The 18,990-nt window shown below is 53.0% G+C and overlaps 2 protein-coding genes across 6 annotated transcripts in view; one reads left to right on the top strand and one right to left on the bottom strand.

Annotated features, from left to right (window-relative positions):
* Positions 1-17,587, top strand: part of ELAC2 (elaC ribonuclease Z 2) — a 27,957-nt gene extending 10,370 nt beyond the window's left edge. The window contains exons 9-24 of the mRNA XM_082373279.1: positions 8,289-8,347; positions 8,436-8,508; positions 9,085-9,197; positions 9,399-9,494; positions 10,293-10,431; positions 10,511-10,596; positions 11,815-11,933; positions 12,917-13,013; positions 14,081-14,219; positions 14,471-14,509; positions 14,683-14,792; positions 15,045-15,144; positions 15,257-15,377; positions 15,521-15,599; positions 16,064-16,208; positions 16,545-17,587. Coding sequence (XP_082229405.1) covers positions 8,289-8,347; positions 8,436-8,508; positions 9,085-9,197; positions 9,399-9,494; positions 10,293-10,431; positions 10,511-10,596; positions 11,815-11,933; positions 12,917-13,013; positions 14,081-14,219; positions 14,471-14,509; positions 14,683-14,792; positions 15,045-15,144; positions 15,257-15,377; positions 15,521-15,599; positions 16,064-16,208; positions 16,545-16,763 — 1,734 coding nt within the window. The 3' untranslated portion in view covers positions 16,764-17,587. The remainder of the gene's footprint in view (positions 1-8,288; positions 8,348-8,435; positions 8,509-9,084; positions 9,198-9,398; positions 9,495-10,292; positions 10,432-10,510; positions 10,597-11,814; positions 11,934-12,916; positions 13,014-14,080; positions 14,220-14,470; positions 14,510-14,682; positions 14,793-15,044; positions 15,145-15,256; positions 15,378-15,520; positions 15,600-16,063; positions 16,209-16,544) is intronic.
* ARHGAP44 (Rho GTPase activating protein 44) overlaps positions 1-18,990 on the bottom strand; it is a 191,697-nt gene that overhangs the window by 19,425 nt on the left and 153,282 nt on the right. For 3 of the 5 annotated variants that reach the window (XM_082373281.1, XM_082373280.1, XM_082373282.1), the window contains one exon: positions 17,561-18,990. The exons of 1 other annotated variant lie outside the window; for it this stretch is intronic. In XM_082373281.1, coding sequence (XP_082229407.1) covers positions 18,854-18,990 — 137 coding nt within the window. In that variant the 3' untranslated portion in view covers positions 17,561-18,853. Of the gene's footprint in view, positions 1-17,560 lie in introns of those variants that run through there. One more of the 5 variants, XM_082373284.1, reaches the window with a different exon arrangement.

The raw sequence follows: 18,990 nt of genomic DNA, 5'->3' as shown, positions 1-18,990 counted from the left end.
CTTAGGTTGCTTCCATGTCCTGGCTATTGTAAATAGAGCTGCAGTGAACATTGTGGTGCATGTCTCTTTTTGAATTATGGTTTTCTCAGGGTATATGCCCAGTAGTGGGATTGCTGGGTCATATGGTAGTTATATTTTTAGTCTTTTAAGGAACCTCCATACTGTTCTCCATAGTGGCTGTATCAATTTACATTCCCACCAACAGTGCAGGAGGGTTCCCTTTTCTCCACACCCTCTCCAGCCTTCATCGTTTGTTGACTGTTTGACAGTGGCCATTCTGACCAGTGTAAGGTGATAACCTCGTTGTTTTGGTTTGCATTTCTCTAATATTTTGTGATGTTGGACATCTTTTCATGTGGTTTTTTGTAAACGGGGTAAGTAAAACTCACCTTTTGAAATTGGCTTCTCAGGTGTCTGCCCTCTTCTGAATTCTTTTGCGATGCCCTACCTGGGGCATTTCTGGAGGGCAGATGTCTTTCCTTGACAGCCCCACAGGCCTTGTGAGTATTCAGTGCCCATCAGCATGGGTTTCAAAGTTGTTGTTACGGAAAAGAGCCACAAGGCGGCAGCACTTCTCCATGCCCCACTCTTGTTTTTTTTTTTTTCTTTTAATTTAATTTTTATTTTATATTGGAGCAGAGTTGATTTCCAAGGTTGTGTTTGTTTTAGGCATACAGAAACTTGATTCAGTTATACATTGACATATATGTATTCTTTCTCGGTTTCTTTTCCCAATATAAGTTCTTACAGTGTGTTCAGTAGCGTTCCCTGTGCTATTCAGTAGGTCCTTTTTGAATATCGACTGAATATAACCAACCTCCTAAATTATCCCTCCCCCATCTTTCCTTTTCGATAACCGTAAGTTTGTTTTCTTAGTCTGTGAGTCTGTTTCTCTTTTGTAAATTAGTTGGATTGTATGAATGTATAGATTCCACCTGTAATTGATATCTTATATTTGTCTTTCTCTCTCTGACTTACTTCACTGAATATGATAATCTCTCGGTCCATCTGTGTGGCTGGAAATGGCATTAGTTCGTTCTTTTTTTATGGGCGAGTAGTATTCCAGTGCATATATGTACCACATATGCTTCATTTATCTGTCGTTGGTCGATTCGGGTACTTCTGTGTCTTGGCTATTGTAAATAGTGCTGCCCTGAAAATAGGGGTGCTCATGTCCTTTCGAATTAGGATTTTCTCCGGATCTAAGCCCAGGACTGGGATTGCTGGATCATATGCTAATTCTACGCTTAGTTTTTTAAGGAACCTCTATACTGTTCTCCATAGCGGCTGTACCAATTTACATCCCCACCAACAGTGTAGGAGGGTTCTCTTTTCCCCATGCCCTCGCCAGCATTTATTCTTTGTAGACTTTTTTTTGACGATGACACCATTCTGACCGGTGTGAGGTGATACCTCATTGTAATTTTGATTTGCATTTCTTTAATACTGAGCGATGTTGAGTATCTTTCCATGTGCCTTTTTTTTTTTTTTTTAATACAGTGTGTGCATAATTTACCTCTTGAAATTGGCCTGTTGAAAGTCAGCCCTGTTTGAATTCTTTTCCGATGATTTACCCCAGGGCATTTCTTGAGGGCAGGTGTCATTCACAGCCCCGCAGGCCTTGTGAAGATCAAGTGCCCCTCAGCACTGGTTTTAAAGTTGTTGTTACGGGAAACGGCCACAAGGCGGCAGCATTTCTCTGTGACCGGCTCTGGTTGACCGGCTCTGGTTCCCCGGCAACCAGAGCCTGAGGCAAAGTGCTGTTCCCGGGTTGCCCGTTAGAGGGGAATGGGCCAGAAGAAACGCCCCAGGCTTGTGTCTCGTGAATTCTTCCCCTCACCCCTTACGGCCCTTCCCGCCTTCAGCCAGTCCCCACTCCGGCGTCACCACTCTGCCGAGGGTGCTGTCTTCTGTAGGTAGGTGGGGCGACCCTAAGGAGGTGTGGAGCCCAGGGGACTCTCGGAGCTCTTCCAGCCCACGGGCTCCACCATCCTTTGGGCGCACCTGCTTGGTTTCGCTGTAGGAGGGCCCGCCTGGGTCTGGAGAGGGTGGGCACATGCCCAGGGCACCAGGCAGGCCAGGTCCCAGGCGGGGCTCGTTTGCTGGCATGTCCTCCCTGGCTCCCTTAGCCCTTGACAGTCCAGCCTTGGGCCCCAAGCCTGCTCGGGCTCCAGGGATGTGACACCAGCTCAGGGCACCGAAGCCTGAGGGGAACAGATTTGGCTTTTTTTTTTTTTTTTCTTTTTTTCTATTTTAAACTTTATTTTTTATTGGCGCGTAGGTGATTTACAGCATTGCGGGTTTTGTTACCGCTGCTGTTTTTTCCTCCGTGTACAGGAACTTGATTTCCTTATACGTAGACCTATGTGTGTGCTTTTTCGGGTTCTCTTCCCATATCGGTTATTCCAGAATGTTGAGTAGGGTTCCTTGTGCTGTAGCCTGGGTCCTTGTTGATTATTTTATAAATAGTAGTGTGTATATGTTAACCTCAACCTGCTTATGTCTCCCTGCCCACCACCTTTCCCTTTCGGTAACCACAGGTTTCTCTTCTAAGTCCGTGAGGCTGTGTCTGTTTTGTAAAGTTCATGTGTATCCACTTTTAGATTCCACCCGTGAGTGGTGTCATATGATGCTTGTCTTTCCCTGTCTCACTACCTTCACTTAGTACAATCACCTCTACCTCCTTCCCTGTGGCTGGAAATGGCATTTCATTTTTTCTTTTTAATGGCTGAATAATATTCCATTGTGTCTATGGACCCCATGTTTGTTTGTTTTAAATTACAGCAGAAATATTTCTGAGGATTTGGGGATTGCTTTTTTTTAAATTAATTTTTATTGGAGTATGTTTGCTTCCCAATGTGTGTTAGCCTCCAGTGCACAACAAAGTGAATCAGCCATACACGTACAGATATCCCCTCCTTTTTGGACTTCCCTCCCATTTAGGTTACCACAGTGCATTAGGTAGAGTTCCCTGTGCTATATGGTATGTTCCCATCAGGTGTCTATTTTATAAATAGTATCAATAATGTGTATATGTCAATCCCAGTCTCCCAGTTCCTCCCACCCCACCCGCTTCCCCTTTGGTAGCCATACATTTGTTCTCTACGTCTGTGTCTCTATTTCTGCTTTGCAAATAAGATAACCTATACCTTTTTTCTAGATTCCACATACATGCGTTATTATACGACATTTGCTTTTCTCTTTCTGCCTTATTTCACTGTGTATGACACTCTGTAGGTCCATCCACGTCCCTACAAATTACCCAATTTCGTTCCTTTTTATGGCTGAGTAACATTCCATTGTATATATGTACCGCATCTTCTTTATCCATTCCTCTGTTGATGGACATTTAGGTTGCTTCCATGTCTTGGCTATTGTAAATAGAGCTGCTATGAGCATTGGGGTGCATATATTTTTTTGAATTATGGTTTTCTCTGGGTATATGCCCAGTAATGGGTAGTTCTATTTTTAGTTTTTTAAGGAAACTCCATGCTGTTTTCCATAGTGGCTGAATCAGTTTGCATTCCCACCAATAGTTTATTGAAGGTTCCCTTTTCTCCACACCCTCTCCAGCATTTATTGTTTGTAGGTTTTTTGATTATGGCCATTCTGACCAGTGTGAGGTGATACCTCATTGTAGTTTTGATTTGCATTATTCTGATAATTAGTGATGTCGAGCATCTTTTGATGTGCTCGTTGGCCATCTATGTCTTCTTTGGAGAAATGTCTGTTTAGGTCTTCCCATTTTTTGATTGGGTTGTTTGTTTTTTTGATATTGAGCTGTTTGAGCTGCTTGTATATTTTGGAGATTAATCCTTTGTCAGTTACTTTGTTTGCAAATATTTTGTCCCATTCTGAGGGTTATCCCTTCGTCTTGTTTATGGTTTCCTTTGCTGTGCAAAAGCTTTTAAGTTTAATTAGGTTCCATTTGTTTATTTTTGTTTTAATTTTACTCTAGGAGATGGGTCAAAAAAGATGTTGTTGTGATTTATGTCAAAGAGCATTATGTCTGCGTTTTCCTCTAAGAGTTTTATAGTGTCTGGCCTTACATTTAGGTCTTTAATCCATTTTGAGTTTATTTTTGTGTATGGTGTTAGGGAGTGTTCCAGTTTCATTCTTTTATATGTAGCTGTCCAGTTTTCCCAGCACCACTTATTAAAGAGGCTGTCTTTTCTCCATTGTATATATATTTTTTTAATTTTAAAAAATTTATTTATTTAATTTATTTTTGGCTGCGTTGGGTCTTCATTCCTGCGCACGGGCTTTCTCTAGTTGTGACGAGTGGCGGCTACTCTTTGTTGCAGTGCGTGGGCTTCTCATTGCGGTGGCTTCTCTTGTTGCGGAGCACGGGCTCTAGGCACGCAGGCTTCAGTAGTTGTGGCTCGCAGGCTCTATAGCGCAGTTCAGTAGTTGTGGCGCACGGGCTTAGTTGCTCCGCGGCATGTGGGTTCTTCCCGGATCAGGGCTCAAACCTGTGTCCCCTGCATTGCCAGGCGGATTCTTAACCACTGCACCACCAGGGAAGTCCTCTGCATTGTATGTTTTTGCCTGATTTGTCATAGATTAGGTGACCGTAGCTGCGTGGGTTTATCTCTGGGCTTTCTATCCTGTTCCATTGATATATATGTTTTTGTGCCAGTACCACATTTTCTTGATTACTGTAGCTTTGTAGTATAGTCTGAAGTCAGGGAGGCTGATTCCTCCAGTTCTGTTTTTCTTTCTCAAGATTGCTTTGGCTATTCAGGGTCCTCTGTGTTTCCATACAAATTGTAAAATTTTTTGTTCTAGTTCTGTGAAAAATGCCATTGGTAGTTTGATAGGGATTTCACTGAATCTGTAGATTGCTTTGGGTAGTATAGTCATTTTCACAATACTGATTCTTCCAATCCAAGCACATGGTATATCTCTATATGTGTTTGTGTCATCTTTGATTTTTTTCATCAGTATCTTAAAGTTTTCTGCATACAGGTCTTTTGCCTCCTTAGGTAGGTTTATTCCTAGGTATTTTATTCTTTTTGTTGCAGTGGTAAGTGGGATTGTTTCCTTAATTTCCTTTTCTGGTCTTTTGTTGTTAGTGTATAGGATTGCAAGAGATTTCTGTGTATTAATTTGTATCCTGCAACTTTACTAAATTCATTGATTGGCTTTAGTAGTTTGCTGGTGGCATCTTTAGGATTTTCTATGTATAGTATCATGTCACCTGCAAACAGTGACAGTTTTACTTCTTCTTTGCCAATTTGGATTTCTTTTATTTCTTTTTCTTCTCTGAATGCTGTGGCTAGGACTTCCAAAGTTATGTTGAATAATAATGACAAGAGTGGGCACCCTTGTGTTTTTCCTGATTTTAGAGGAAATCGTTACAGTGTTTTCACCATTGAGAATAATGTTTGCTGTGGGTTTGTCACATATGGCCTTTATTATGTTGAGGTAGTTTCCCTCTATGCCCACCTTTTGGAGAGTTTTTATTATACATGGGTGTTGAATTTTGTTGAAAGCTTTTTCTGCATCTATTGAGATGATCATATGTTTTTTTTTCTTCAGTTTGTTAATATGGTGTATCACATTGATTGATTTTCATATATTGAAGAATCCTTGCATCCCTGGGATAAATCCCACTTGATCGTGGTGTATGATCTTTTTTGTGTGTTGATGGATTCAATTTGCTAATATTTTGTTGAGAATTTTTGCATCTATATTCATCAAAGATACTGGCCTGTAATTTTCTTTTTGGTGTTGTCTTTGTCTGGATTTGGTATCGGGTGATGGTGGCTTCATAGAATGTCTTTGGGAGTGTTCCCTCATCTTCGATTTTTTGGAAGAGTTTGAGAAGGATCAAAAGACTACTTTTTCACAAAAAGCTTCATTTCCCTTCAAATGAATCAGGCCTTTATTAAGGCTCCTTCAACTCTGTTTTAGTTTATATCATCTTACTGTAGTCATTAAGCTGGTGACATTGGACTAATTTTTTTTTCTCTCTAATTTTATTACAACAAAGTTTAACAGTCCAGAAAAGTCACATGACCTTGGTGGGTCGACACTGGACTATTATTGATTGATTGATTGATTGCTGTGTTGGGTCTTCGTTTCTGTGCGAGGGCTTTCTCTAGTTGCGGCAAGTGGGGACCACTCTTCATCGCGGTGCGCGGGCCTCTCACTATCGCGGCCTCTCTTGTTGCGGAGCACAGGCTCCAGACGCGCAAGCTCAGTAATTGTGGCTCACGGGCCTAGTTGCTCCGTGGCATGTGGGATCTTCCCAGACCAGGGCTCGAACCCGTGTCCCTTGCATTGGCAGGCAGATTCTCAACCACTGTGCCACCAGGGAAGCCCCTGGACTAATTTTAATGTTGGCTAGCATTCACAAAGGCCTAGATTGGTAAACTGAAGTTGGTCAAATTCTATGAAAATGTTATTACAATCACATGTTTTTCAGATCTAATTGCCTACTTTCAATAGGACTTTGCATTAAAATTTTATTATACTAGAACCTGCAGCAGTTGTCTAATCTCCGGTAAAACTACATTGCTTTTTCGTGAGCTTTGATTTTTTCTTTTTTTTTAAAGCAATATATTTGATTTAAAGTCGACTTGGTAAAGTTGATTTTAAAATATATTTGTAATTTTCATCCATTTGTAAAAATTTTTAACACCAGCAAGTGAACAGTTACGAAAGGTTAGTAGTAATATTAGTTGTTAGTTGTAAGATCATTGCCAGTATAGCTTCCATCAACTTACTTAGATAGTAAAAAAGTAATATCTATATCTATAAAAATAGTTTATATCTATTTTACTTAGATATAAAAAGTACTTAACTTTTATAAAAGTTAAGTACTGTTGCCCGTAGGCTTGTTACTTCTGTGTGTCTGTATTTTTAGGCAGCAGAATAATTTTTCAGAGCAGTTTACGTGGTAATCGTTTGAGTGGCCCTGCATCAATCCTTCCTGAACAGATTACGTCGACCATGGTGTGTTCTGTGTGATCAGGGAGCTGTTTGGGGGCAGCTGTCCTGGGAGCCGAGGCGCCGACACCAAGTCGCCGCAGGCTGTGTCCTGGCCTCTGGCTCCTCCCATCTGTTGCTGCTCCTCCCACTGTGTCATCCTGCAGCCCCTTTTCCCTTTCCTGGAAATTTGCTGCTTCTCGGCTAAGGGTTCAGAAGGCGGTAAAGCAAAGCTAGTTCAAGTTCTGGGAGGTGGGAGAAATGGGCTCTGGGTGTGAGGGTCTGAGAAGCTCTTGTCTGATAGGAGCCTGGGCTTCAGGCAGCCGTCTGCTGCCCTGGGGCCTGTGAGCTGGCGTTGGGTTTTCAGACGGGAATAACTTTCTCCACGGGTTGAATTGAGCTTGTAGTGGAGGCACAGGTTTTACCGGCCTTAGGCCTGACATTCCTGTTAAACATTAGAAACATTTTGCTTCCATCCAGTTTCATCTGGGTCTGTGGTCACCACAGTGCCTGTTAATGTCGTTATCTGAAGGTGTCATCTAAGTTCTGTCATCTTTGTATTATGTGCTCACATTAAGCTGTCATCATTCCTCTAGGATAACGTTTTCCAAGATAGAAAATCCTAGAATCCTAATAAGGCTTTCGGCTCCAAACTGGAGACTTGGCCCTAAGAGTAGTTTCCTAAATTCAGGAAGTTAAAAGGAAATGCAAATAGCTTCTGAAGATCTAAGGAAGAAAATGAAATTCAAATATAAGTCAACCCTGAAAGACTTATTAACATTTTATGCCATTTCTGACTTTTTCCTGTTATTAGGTAGGAAATATGTGGATTTCTAAAACGTTGGGACATGAGTTTTTAAGTACAGAATGATTATGAGGTTTTGTGTTAGGATTATTGATTTCCCTTTTAACATAATAAGAGAATACTGGGAACTTTTTATTGTAACTTCGTATAAAAGCAACAGCACAGTTTTGCCAAATACATGAAAAGTAGAGGAGAAAAACCATCCACACGCTCTACCCTGTCCTTGTCACTGGAATGCCATGTCACTTGGTGGTTACGTGATCATTTCTGCTAGAACGTGTTCCGGTGACACTCCTTTGGCTGTTACTTGACCCGCGCAGGATAATAAAAGCAACAGTGTTTTCTCCTCCAGGTACTTGGAGGACACGTCTTATTTGATATGGAAATGGATTGCATTTTATTAGATGTGTAAGGAGTTAATGGGAAATAAAACACCTTGGTTTTAAATCATTCAGCTTTTAGTGCTAAACTCAACTGATTTCAAAACGAATGACGAAAACCAAGCTTCTTCATCAGTCACGGGAATTACATGGAGATCTCTTCCTTACAGCTCCACATGAAGAAGGGAAACTTCTTAGTACTCAAAGCGAAGGAGCTGGGCCTCCCAGTGTGAGTGGCGGGGACAGCTGGGGGGCCTCGCCGGGCGCGCTGAGCTCCCAGGGCCCCGCCCTCACCAAGGCCTCGCCTCTCGTTTCAGCGGAACAGCTGCCATTGCGCCCATCATTGCTGCTGTCAAGGACGGGAAAAGCATCACATTCGAAGGAAGAGAGGTGAGGTGCTCTGTTGCTGCAGTCTCAACAGTGACAGGCAGGGACCGGGACGCTGGACCGAGTCACTGCCTGAGTCAGGCCCTGCAGACACCACTTTTTGAGGGGACTGAACAGCTTGGATTTCAGCACTTAGCTGAGCGATAAAATAGGGTCTCTTGTCTAGGCTTGTCCTGCACATCAGAGCTGGCCGTGTCGGGCCATTTCTGGGGTTGTCTCTTTAGGATTTGGGGGTCTCCTTATAGGATGGATGCTTTCCCTTGTACTTGAGCTCAGGGTGGACCCCATAAGGGTGGAATTCGGATGTGTGGCCCAAGGGAATGACGTTGTCACAAGATGTAAGGACGTCAGGACCACACGACCTGAGAGAACCATGCGTGCCACACCGGGCCGTCTGGCCACTTCAGGTGTGAAATGCCCTCTGCCAGCCGGCGGCTGCCTGTCTGCGTGTCAGCGGAGAGGGCGAGAAGAGTGCAGGTGGTGATCTTATGTCGGCGCTTCTCTGGAGGGTGATGCGGTGTTAGCAGGTGACTCGAGGGCCTGCCCTGGGAGCACGTCCTGACCTCAGTGACTTCACAGATTCTGCCTGAAGAGATCTGCACCGCCCCAGACCCCAGGATCGCTTTCGTCGTGGTAGAATGTCCAGACGAAGGATTCATTCAGCCCCTCTGTGAGAATGCCACCTTCAGGAGGTAAGGAGGGGTCTCAGGGCGGAGAGGTGAGAGCCGACACGGCTCAGGAAGGCCGGCCTGGCACTGACCAGTCCTGCCCCTGCCGAGGCCTGGGCCACCACGGCTCCGCACAGCGCCTTCCCTGGCTGCCCGGCCCCGGATCCGCGTGTCCTGAGTTTGCACCACGTGACCCAGCAGAGCCCCTTGCTTCCTTCCTCCCAGTTTCCAAGGAAGAGCCGAAGCCCCCGTGGCCCTGGTGGTCCACATGACCCCGGAGCATGTGCTCCTGGACAGCAGATACCAGCAGTGGATGGGGAGGTAGGAGCCCCGGTGCACGCCAGCTGCGGTTCTGCCGCCGCCCCTGCCCCCCGCCTGAGCTCTCCCTGGGGTTCCTGCCCTCCTTGGATTCTGGGGGCGTTCCCGCTGTGAAGACCGTCCCCGCTTGCCTGGGGCTGGTTTCCTCAGCTCTGAACAAATCCTGCCTCTGGACCATCCCGTGCATGTTTGCTAAAGAAGAATCTTGCAAGGATAAAGCCGCAGCTTCAGTTTACTGAGCGTCCGCGACACGTCAGGCAGCGCGTTAAACACGCTTCATTTCCCTCTCCTGATCTTGCCGACAACCCACATTCAGCGACCGGGAGGACGGGTCCCACTCTCCTGGTTTCGTTGGCCGAGGCCGGTGCCGGGTGGAAGGACTTGCTGGGGTTGGATCCGGGCGCGTGGTGACGTGTGGTGATACCGCCCTCCCCCGCCGGCCCCGGCAGTCCCTCCTCGGCGCCCTGGTCCTCTGCCCCCCAGGGTCTGAGTGCTGATGCCCATCACTGTTTTCCTCTTTCTCCCCCCGTGCTCCCTGTGTTTCCAAGTCCCCAGCACTGTACCTGCTCCTGGTTTTCCTGGTGTCCTTCCCACATGCCCAGGGCCTCTGACTTTGCAGAGACGCCGGGCTCTGAGGAGGAGGAGCAGGGCTGTGTCTGGCCACGTAGGGTGACCTCGGTGGACAGGTCACTCACCCTCTTGAACACTCCCAGCACCCGGCCGCCCCGTCCCCAGTGCCGCCCCGGGGGTGGGAGTGTTCCCAGAAGGACGCCGTGCTGACCGTGTGTCCGTCCGTCTTAGGTTCGGGCCCGACACCCAGCACCTGGTCCTGAACGAGCACTGTGAGTCGGTCCACAACCTCCGCAGCCACAAGATCCAGACGCAGCTCAGCCTCATCCACCCCGGCATCTTCCCTCCGCTCGCCAGCCTCCGCCCTCAGGTAGCGGCCCAGCTCGGCCGGCCCGTTGCCCAGCCCCCAGCCAGCTGCCCCCCGCGGACCGTGGCTCCGTCTCTTACAGGAAGGAGGGCTTGCCCCCTGCGTGCCCCTGGTCCGCGGCCAGTGTCTCCTCAAGTACCAGCTCCGGCCCCGGCGCGAGTGGCAGAGGTCGGTGTGGTCTCAGTCGGCGGGGGCGGGGCGCGTCGGGCTCGTTCTGGGAGGGGCCGGGGGCGGGGGGTGTCAGGCTCGTTCTGGGAGGGGCCGGGGGGTCAATGGCGCAGGCTCCGCAGCCGCATGGTCTCCGTGTCGGACCCGGGAAGAGCCACAGACGATAGGTGGCGGACGGTGCCTGCGTCCCATTTTAAGCTGATCTGGGGGAGGCGGGGACTGACGGCTGTCCTTTCCCGAAAGTTGCCTCTGCTAACAGCTGTGTCTGTTCGTTGTTTTGGAACGTGGAAAATGAGTGAGCGTAGGGTGAAGAAAATCAGTCAGCCGTAATCCCATCACCCTGACACAGCGATGGTTAACATTTTGTGTTTTCTATCTTTGAGTACGTGGGGATGGGTTAAAATACACGTCTACACCGTGGGTTTAGGGCCTGACGCGCTGCCAGTCTTTTCCTGCGTCACGATAGTCTTCGTAAGGAGACTGTCGCCGGTGTTCCAGATACGGGTGTTGGTGCGTTGGAGGCATTTCCAGTTTTTTGCTGTTGTAGCGAAACAAGTGCCTTATATAAAAGTCCTTGAGGAGAACCGTGTTCCCTTAGGGTGATTGTGAGAGCGGGGTTAGCGGGTCGGCGTGGCACTGCCCGAGGCACCTGGTGAAAGGCGCTGCAGCGTTCACCTTAGCCAGTCACCCCAGAGGTGCTTACGGCCCTGCATCTTTAACTTTTAAAATCTCACCCTTGAATAACTGGAAGTGTCCTGTGCACGCCGTGGTGTCTGTGTCCGGGCAGACCCCGTTCTGGACCACTGCTGGGCACCAGGCACTGTCGCGGTGAATAGTTGGGGCCCTTGAAGGGCCCCCTTCCCTCCCCCTCCCCGGCCCTGGAGGATGCCCAATGCTAGTGGGTGTAGTGAGCAGAGGTCAGGGGCTGCGTAGAGTGCCCGCACCGTCCCGTCCGTCCCCCCCCCCCCCCCAAATGTCAGGAGTGCCAGGGCTGCCCCGTCCCGCTTTGAGCTGAGAGGTTCTGAGGAGCCGGAGCTGTGAGACGCCCTGAGCTGGGAAAAGGTCTGCCGGGCAGGAGAGTGGAGCCGCCCCAGGCCCCAGTCACTTAGATTTGAAAGCATTTTCTGCAGGCGGTCCCCAGGGATTGAGCTGGATGGGCAGGGTGTTTGTCTGGGGCCACACGCTCCCCTGATGCCCCGAGATGCCTTCTTCTTGCAGGGATGCCATCGTAACTTGCGACCCTGAGGAATTCATTGCTGAGGCCCTGGAGCTGCCTAATTTCCAGGAGAGCGTGCAGGAGTACAGGAAGACTGTGCAGGACGGCCCGGCCCCGGCGGGTGAGCCAGACCAGGGCCCAGCCCCAGTGTCTCCTGGCCTCTGCCCTCCTGCAGCTGTTCGCACAGCACTGAGTGGAGGGTCCGCGTGGCCCCGTCGAGCCCCGGGTACCTGTTGAAGCCATTGCTTCTCTGGCATCCGCTTAAGACCACCAGTGCCGGCCCCCGCCCGGACCGCTTGGTTAGGTTGGAGGTTAGGTGACGGTGCCCAGGCTCTCCTGGCGAGGCCCACGCTGAGCTGAGTGCAGCGGTTCTGGGGCCTCCCGTGAGGCCCTGGACAGAGCTGGCAGCCTAGTCCTGGCTTTGCCGGGAAGGGTCCACGGAAGATTCCGGCCATGTCACTCACCTTGCTGGGCTCTCACCGCCCTGACAGGAAGAGCACTCTGGGGAACTCCGTACCCTCTTTCCAGTACTTGGTTTTCCCAGTGGTGTTTTCAGCTCACGAATGAGGCGGAGAAACAAGGCTGGACCAGAGGGCGGGTTCAGGTTTAATCCAGCTGGCACCTGTCTGGTATTTCAGGAAGATGACCTCCTGGCTGCACGTGCCGTGGGCTTGAGATGGGTTTCTGGTTTGCACGTTAAAGGTCCATTTAGATCATACTCGTGAACGTGCACCCGGGGCCTGTCAGGCCAAGCGGGGCCCATCTTCAGAATCTAGGCGGCTCTGCCTCTTCTCTGGGAGCTGGCCCTCGGAACCCCTGCAAAGTGCAGCAGGGCCTGGCCGGGGGTCTGCAGCCTCGGGAGATAAATGCTGACTTGTAGCATGAAAAGGTGGCCTTTGCTGTTTAACACTTAGAGCAACTCTGCTGCAGAAAGGCCTGTGGAATTCCTTTGCTCTCCTTCCCAGGCAGCGCTGGGGCCCCTTGCCCCAGGCCCATGTGTAAGGAGGTCGGACCACCAGCCCCTCCTGTGGAGCTGGACTTACTCCAGTGCTGGCTCACTTCTGACCTGAAGAAGTGAACAGCTTGACGTGTGTCTTTCCATAGAGAAGAGAGGCCAGTATCCAGAAGTGGTCTTCCTCGGAACGGGGTCCGCGATCCCTATGAAGATCCGGAATGTCAGCTCCACTCTCATCAACATCAGGTATTAATCCTTGGCATGGGAGGCGCCCGTAATCGGGAGCCCGGGGTTTTCTCAGCAGATCCTGTTCCACCCGCCAGGCTAACCTGGAGGTACAGCCTGTACGTCCCTGGAGGCCCATCTTGGCTGGGGCCCGGGGGGAGGGGTCAGGCGGTTACGGCCTCCGTAGCTCGCTGGACTGGAGGGAGGCACCCGTAGTTACGTCTTCGGCTGAAAACCGCTGACGTGTATGCCGTCGCCCTGCCGAGGGGCGGTCTCGCTGAGTTTCCACATCCCTCCTGTGAACCCGTGACTGGCCACCTCCCGCAGCCCCATCATCAGTGCACCTGCCCCAGGCTGCTCATGGCTGGCGGTGGGGCAGACCCAGGCCAGGACTGGCATCCGCCTCTGTGTCACAGGGCCTCTCACTGGTGCCGCTGGGGTGCGGAGCGGCTTCGGGGCTCCTGCGTTCGCTTTGTGAGCCGCCTGGGTTTGCCTGGTGGTGTAGGTCCGCAGGGAGGTGGACCCGGGCTGTCTGCGGGAAGCCAGGCTCGTTTTTAAGTTTTGCTTTGTCATCCGGGTGCTGGTGGTGGATGGCTAACAGCCGAATAACGCGTTAAACGTACTTGGCAGTCGTAAGGGGCACCCCGACAACAGAAGCGCACGGGTCTGGGACGTGTTTCTCTTGTGACGGAGGAGCTGGCGGGAAGCGGCCCCGGCCTTTCCCGGAGGGCGTTGGTGCAGCCGCTGTCCCCGGGCCGCGCCAGCTAAAGCAGAGCCTCCAGGTCTCCTGGCGGCCACAGCGGCTGTCGCCACGTTCCTTCTAAGTAGAGTCTTGTGGATTTCATGTCCTCACCCTCTCCTTCCGCAGAAACTCTCTCGGGTGCCCAGCATCTGTGTAGCTCTAGGTACGCTCCGTGCACTTAACTTCACAGAGCGTCGCGACAGTATTTCGTGTCACAAGGACGGACGTGTGAGACAACCATCCCCTTGACAGCAGCTCCCGCGGGAGGAGCTGAGCGGTCCCGGGAGACGGGCACCCAGCCTCGTCCTGCCCTCCTCCCTGAGGGCAAACCTATCTCCTCCCGTAGCTCCGACGCGTCCCTGCTGCTGGACTGCGGGGAGGGCACTTTCGGGCAGCTGTGCCGCCACTATGGAGACGAAGTAGACCAGCTCCTGGGCACCCTCGCCGCCGTGTTCGTGTCCCACCTGCACGCGGACCACCACACGGTGAGCGGGCCGCCTCCCTCTTCCCGGCCGCGCACCTCCGCCCGGGCCTGGGCTCTTCTGCAAGCCCGGCGCCACGTGCGTCTCCCCTCGCCACACAGCTGCTCGGAGCCGCCCTCGCCCGGAGGCGGGCGGCTGGGTCCGCTGGGGGCAGGGGGGCGGTGGCCACCAGAGCGCCGGGCACCCAGGGGCCCCAGCGCGGGAAGGAGGTCGGGTGTGGACCTGGCTGATCCGTGTCCCCTCCTCCTTCCCAGGGCTTGTTGAACATCCTGCTGCAGAGGGAGCGGGCTCTGGTGAGTCGCGCAGGACGGGACTGCCCTGCCCTTTTGCCCTTCTTTGGAATGAGCACGCGCGCGCAGACACACGCACACATGCACGCGCGCGCACAGCCATGCCTCGGGCCACGGCACGCCGTTTTCCCTGCAACGCGCGCCGTGCGCTTGGCGCTCTGCTCTCCCCGTTGCAGGTGTCGCTGGGGAAGCCGTGCCACCCTCTGCTCGTGGTGGCCCCCACCCAGCTCCGGGCCTGGCTCCAGCAGTACCACACCCAGTGCCAGCCGCTGCTGCACCACGTCAGGTGAGCGCGCCAGGCAGGCTTAGACCGCGGGGGCAGGGTGAGGCGGTTCCCACGTCCTCTGCCCTCTTCACGTCTGTTCCCGTTTCTGGATCTTTGCCACACTTCAGCCAGACACAGTTCCAGGGCCGAGCGCCCTCGCTCCCTGCCTCAATGAGGGAATTGAATTGTTTCTTTATCATAGCGATTTCGGGGTCCTCTCCAGTCAGTGACTTGAACTTCAGATTAAGTGTTTGTATTTTTATCTTCTCACAGTATTATTCCTGCCAAATGCCTTCAGAAAGGAGCTGAGGTCTCCAACCCCACAGTGGAAAGGCTGATTAGTTTGCTGCTGGAAACCTGTGGCTTGGAGGAGGTATGGGGGGGGCCCGGGCGCGGGAGGGCCGGTGGGGGGACAGCAGCGTGTGACGTGGGGAGGAGGGGGCGAGGCGGTAGCTGGGCCACGAGCCCATCACCCGCTCCCTCAGTTTCAGACCTGTCTGGTCCGGCACTGCAAGCACGCCTTCGGCTGCGCGCTGGTGCACACGTCCGGCTGGAAGGTGGTCTACTCGGGGGACACCATGCCCTGCGAGGCTCTGGTCCAGATGGGTGAGTACGGGCAGCCACCTCTGGTCCCCCCGACGATTCTGGTGGCTGTCCTGACTCTCAGCCTTGTCCCAGGGCCCGGGGGCAAGTGCTGTGGCCACCCCAGGCCGAGCGGTATGCTCAGAGGGCCTGTGCTTACGCTCTAGGGAAGGACGCCACCCTCCTGATCCACGAGGCCACCTTGGAAGATGGTCTGGAAGAGGAAGCCGTGGAAAAGACACACAGGTAGCGGAGCCCCCTGAGCTTGCGTCAGCCGGTCCCTCCCGCTCCTCCCCGGTGATGCTGGGCTGGTCTGCTTCTCTCCAGGGGCCCTGGGGGCTTCTGACCCCAGGCAGTTGTCTCCGGAGCCTCTGCCTTTATTTCTGCAGCGCCCTCCAGGCAAGGTTCTGGGGGAGGCGCGGCTCGGGAAAGAACTGGAAATAACGCTGAATAAGCGGGAAGCCGGGAAAAGGGGGCCGGGGGTGGATCTTGCGCTATTTAAGGGAAGAGTGTGTTGCCCCAAGTCGGCAGCCCCTGCTTTTCTCAGAGGCCCTCGCTGGAGGAGGTCTGACAGCACAGAGCCTGGGCTTCCCTGGGGGCAGTGGGAAGACCGCCTCTGGGCAGGAAGTCCTGGTGCCGGAGCAGGCAGAGTCTGGGCGGGGGTCTGCGTGACTCGTTCCCTCCAGCCTTGTGTCGCCCCGTCTCTGCAGCACCACCTCCCAGGCCATCGGCGTGGGGATGCGCATGAACGCAGGGTTCGTCATGCTGAACCACTTCAGCCAGCGCTACGCCAAGATCCCGCTCTTCAGCCCTGACTTCAATGAGAAAGTCGGCATCGCCTTCGACCACATGAAGGTCCGGGACCGCCGGGGCGGCTGGGGGCGGGGGGGTGCTGAGACGCCCTCCATCTGCGAGCAGATGGCCAGGCTCGGGCCACCGCCCAGCACGACTGGCACGGGGCCTTCTGCACACAGTCCATTGAGAGCCTCTTGGAGGCCCAGTCGGTCCCCAGAGTGACATCATTTGAGCTTCTGCACAAGCCTGGGAGGCAGTGTTCTCTTGAGTGGTCAAGCTGGGCCTGTCCCACCCCTGGGCCTGACATGACAGCTGCGTCTGCTGACGGGGGTGTGGCCGGCACCTGGGAGCGGTGACAGCCTCACCCCAGCCTCTCTGCTTCGTCTCGCTTCGTAGGTCAGCCTGGGGGACCTCCCGACGGTGCCCAAGCTGATGGCGCCACTGAAGGCCCTGTTCGCCGGGGACCTGGAGGAGATGGAGGAGCGCAGGGAGCGGCGGGAGCTGCGGCAGGTGCGGGCGGCCCTGCTCGCCGGGGAGGATGCGGAGCCCCTGCGGAAGCGGGCCCCCGCCGAGCAGCCCCCCAGCCCGCAGAGCAAGAAGGTCAGGGCCCAGTAGCGACGCGGGGCCTGCGCAGCCGCTGCGCGGTGGAGGAGGCCGACGTCGTCTCCGTGCACGCCGCGTCTTCAGTCTGTCAGGCGGAGTCGGGGTGCACCCCCCCCCCCCCCCCGCTGCGGCCCAGCCGTCCCCTCTGTACCCAGAGGCAGCGGGGCCCCAGGAGCGCGTGGCTGTGGACGCAAAGCCTCCAGGAAAAGCATCTCCAAGAACGGAACACAGTGAAGGTCGCGTTTGGAACCTGAGTGCTTTGTCCCTGTGCCGCCGCTGGGGACCCAGGGTGCTCGGAAACAGCATGATCGTGGCGGGGACCTGTCCCCAGGGAGCCACCACGCCTCAGCAGCCTGGTGTTTTGGCAGAAGTTGTGCAGACCCACAGCCAGGGTAGGCCAGGCCCGGCTACGCAGGGGCTCCGGGGAAACGCAAGCCTTCCCGTTGTTCCAGCGAAAGAGGAGCCCTGTTGCTTTCTTGCCCCGTGACAAGAGCCACTCACCGCCCTACAGAGTGCTGAGAAATACCGCGTCAGGTGGCTCCGGTGCCCGCCTTTTGAGGATGAACAACACTGAGGTTAGTGTTTAGTGTTTGTTTGAAAAGTGAATTTTCAAAGAAAGATGCCTCTAGTATTTGCATATTCTTCCAGGAGACTAGAGAAGGAGCTTTAAAGTTTCAGGTGCTGGGAGACGCAGACCAAGGACTGGACTTGCCTTGCCGTGACCTCGGGGTCCCTCCCGAGGCAGCACCTGGCATCACCTCCCGTGGCCCCTTGAGCTTGTTATTAAAACAAGATAGGCCACACTCAGGGATAATAAATCTATTTTAATAACATTACCATTGACAACTATTTGTACATGTATTTAAAGGTAAAACTAACTTTCAACCCCCCGGGCTTCATTACAAATTGGGTACTGAACTGCCCTGCCAGCAAGCGAGCAAAGCTGTTAACGTCAAAAGTTTGCAAATCCCCCTGTCGGAGGAGGGTTATTTTACACTTTTGGTTGGGAAAAATAACTAAGCATTTAAGTTTCTCATTGTACACCTGTACATGGGTTTGGATTGAATGGCTCAAATTAAACAAATATAGATTTCATATATACAAATATTATATCCTGTATAGGTATGTCTATTTTAAAAGGATAAAACTGTAAGGTTGGGCTTTGCATGCATGACCCGAATCTAATTTCTCACTCCCTTCATCCCAGCTGTGACCAGGCACCCCCGGCTCTCCTCCCCGAGGGCAGGTGGGGCTTCATGGGGAGGGTGAGCAAAGCTCTCCCCGCCGCAGGGCCGAGGGCGCAGGCCTGGGGTCTCCGCGGGCTGGTTTCCCCTTCCTGTCTGAGCTTTGGGTAACAGGATTATTGCTATTCACTTGGGACCTCCAGAAAGAGGCGACCCCACATCTTCGTGCCCTGGATGCCCCTGGGCGGCTGCAATTACTGAGCGACACCTAGTGTTGGCGGGTGGGGGGGGAAGGGGGTGGCCTGAGGAGCTACCTTTGGGCCCTCCAGACATGCTCAAGGTCATTTTTTAAATTCAGAAATAGAAAACCTTAAGATAGGAAAGGGAGCTTCAGTCCACGGCGTGGAGAAGTAAAACTGTTTGTTTGTTAGATGTCGTTTTTTAGCCATTTCCTGTACAGCCCACGGATGAAGGTTCGCCCTGGCCGGCCCTCCCCTGCGAAGCAGCAGGCCGGTCAGGGCCCCGGGCTTCTTGGCTCCTGTAAGCGAGCCCCCCACCCTGTCCCCGCTCGGTACCATCAGGCTGGTCGCGCAGGACTCGCCGTGGCCGTCAGCTCAGGCGACAGGCAGCCCAGGGCGGACCGGCCGCTGGGCCCTCCACGCCCCACCCCACGGAGGACGTTTCTGAGACCCAGGCCCTTGGGTGGACGGGGCTGTCACTTGGCGTGGAGGCTGAAAGGGGGTCAAAATAGGCACAAAGTCGAAAGGCAAGATCAAACAAAAGGCCAGAGTCCCCACCCGGAGGGAACGCACAAAATCTGTGTGGCCGACACCTGCCACACGGGTGTCCGCCACGCTCCAACCTCGCGGTGGCCGTGACGGCACGGAGCCGTAGGTGCACGCGTGTCGGCGGCGCTGCTCAGAGGGCCGTGCTCTCCGACTCCTCCGAGTCCCTCTTCTCAGCCACCGAGTGCCGCCGCACGTGCTCCCGGGGACCGAGGCGCAGCGCCGAGCCCAGCTCCACGTGGATGGAGGGGACGTCGAAGTGGACCAGAT

The sequence above is a fragment of the Balaenoptera borealis genome, assembly GCF_965194805.1.
Source record: "Balaenoptera borealis genome assembly, chromosome: 20".
Taxonomy (NCBI): Eukaryota; Metazoa; Chordata; class Mammalia; order Artiodactyla; family Balaenopteridae; genus Balaenoptera; species Balaenoptera borealis.
Note: the sequence above shows the minus strand (reverse complement) of the source record. Positions and strands in the feature narration are given on the sequence as shown.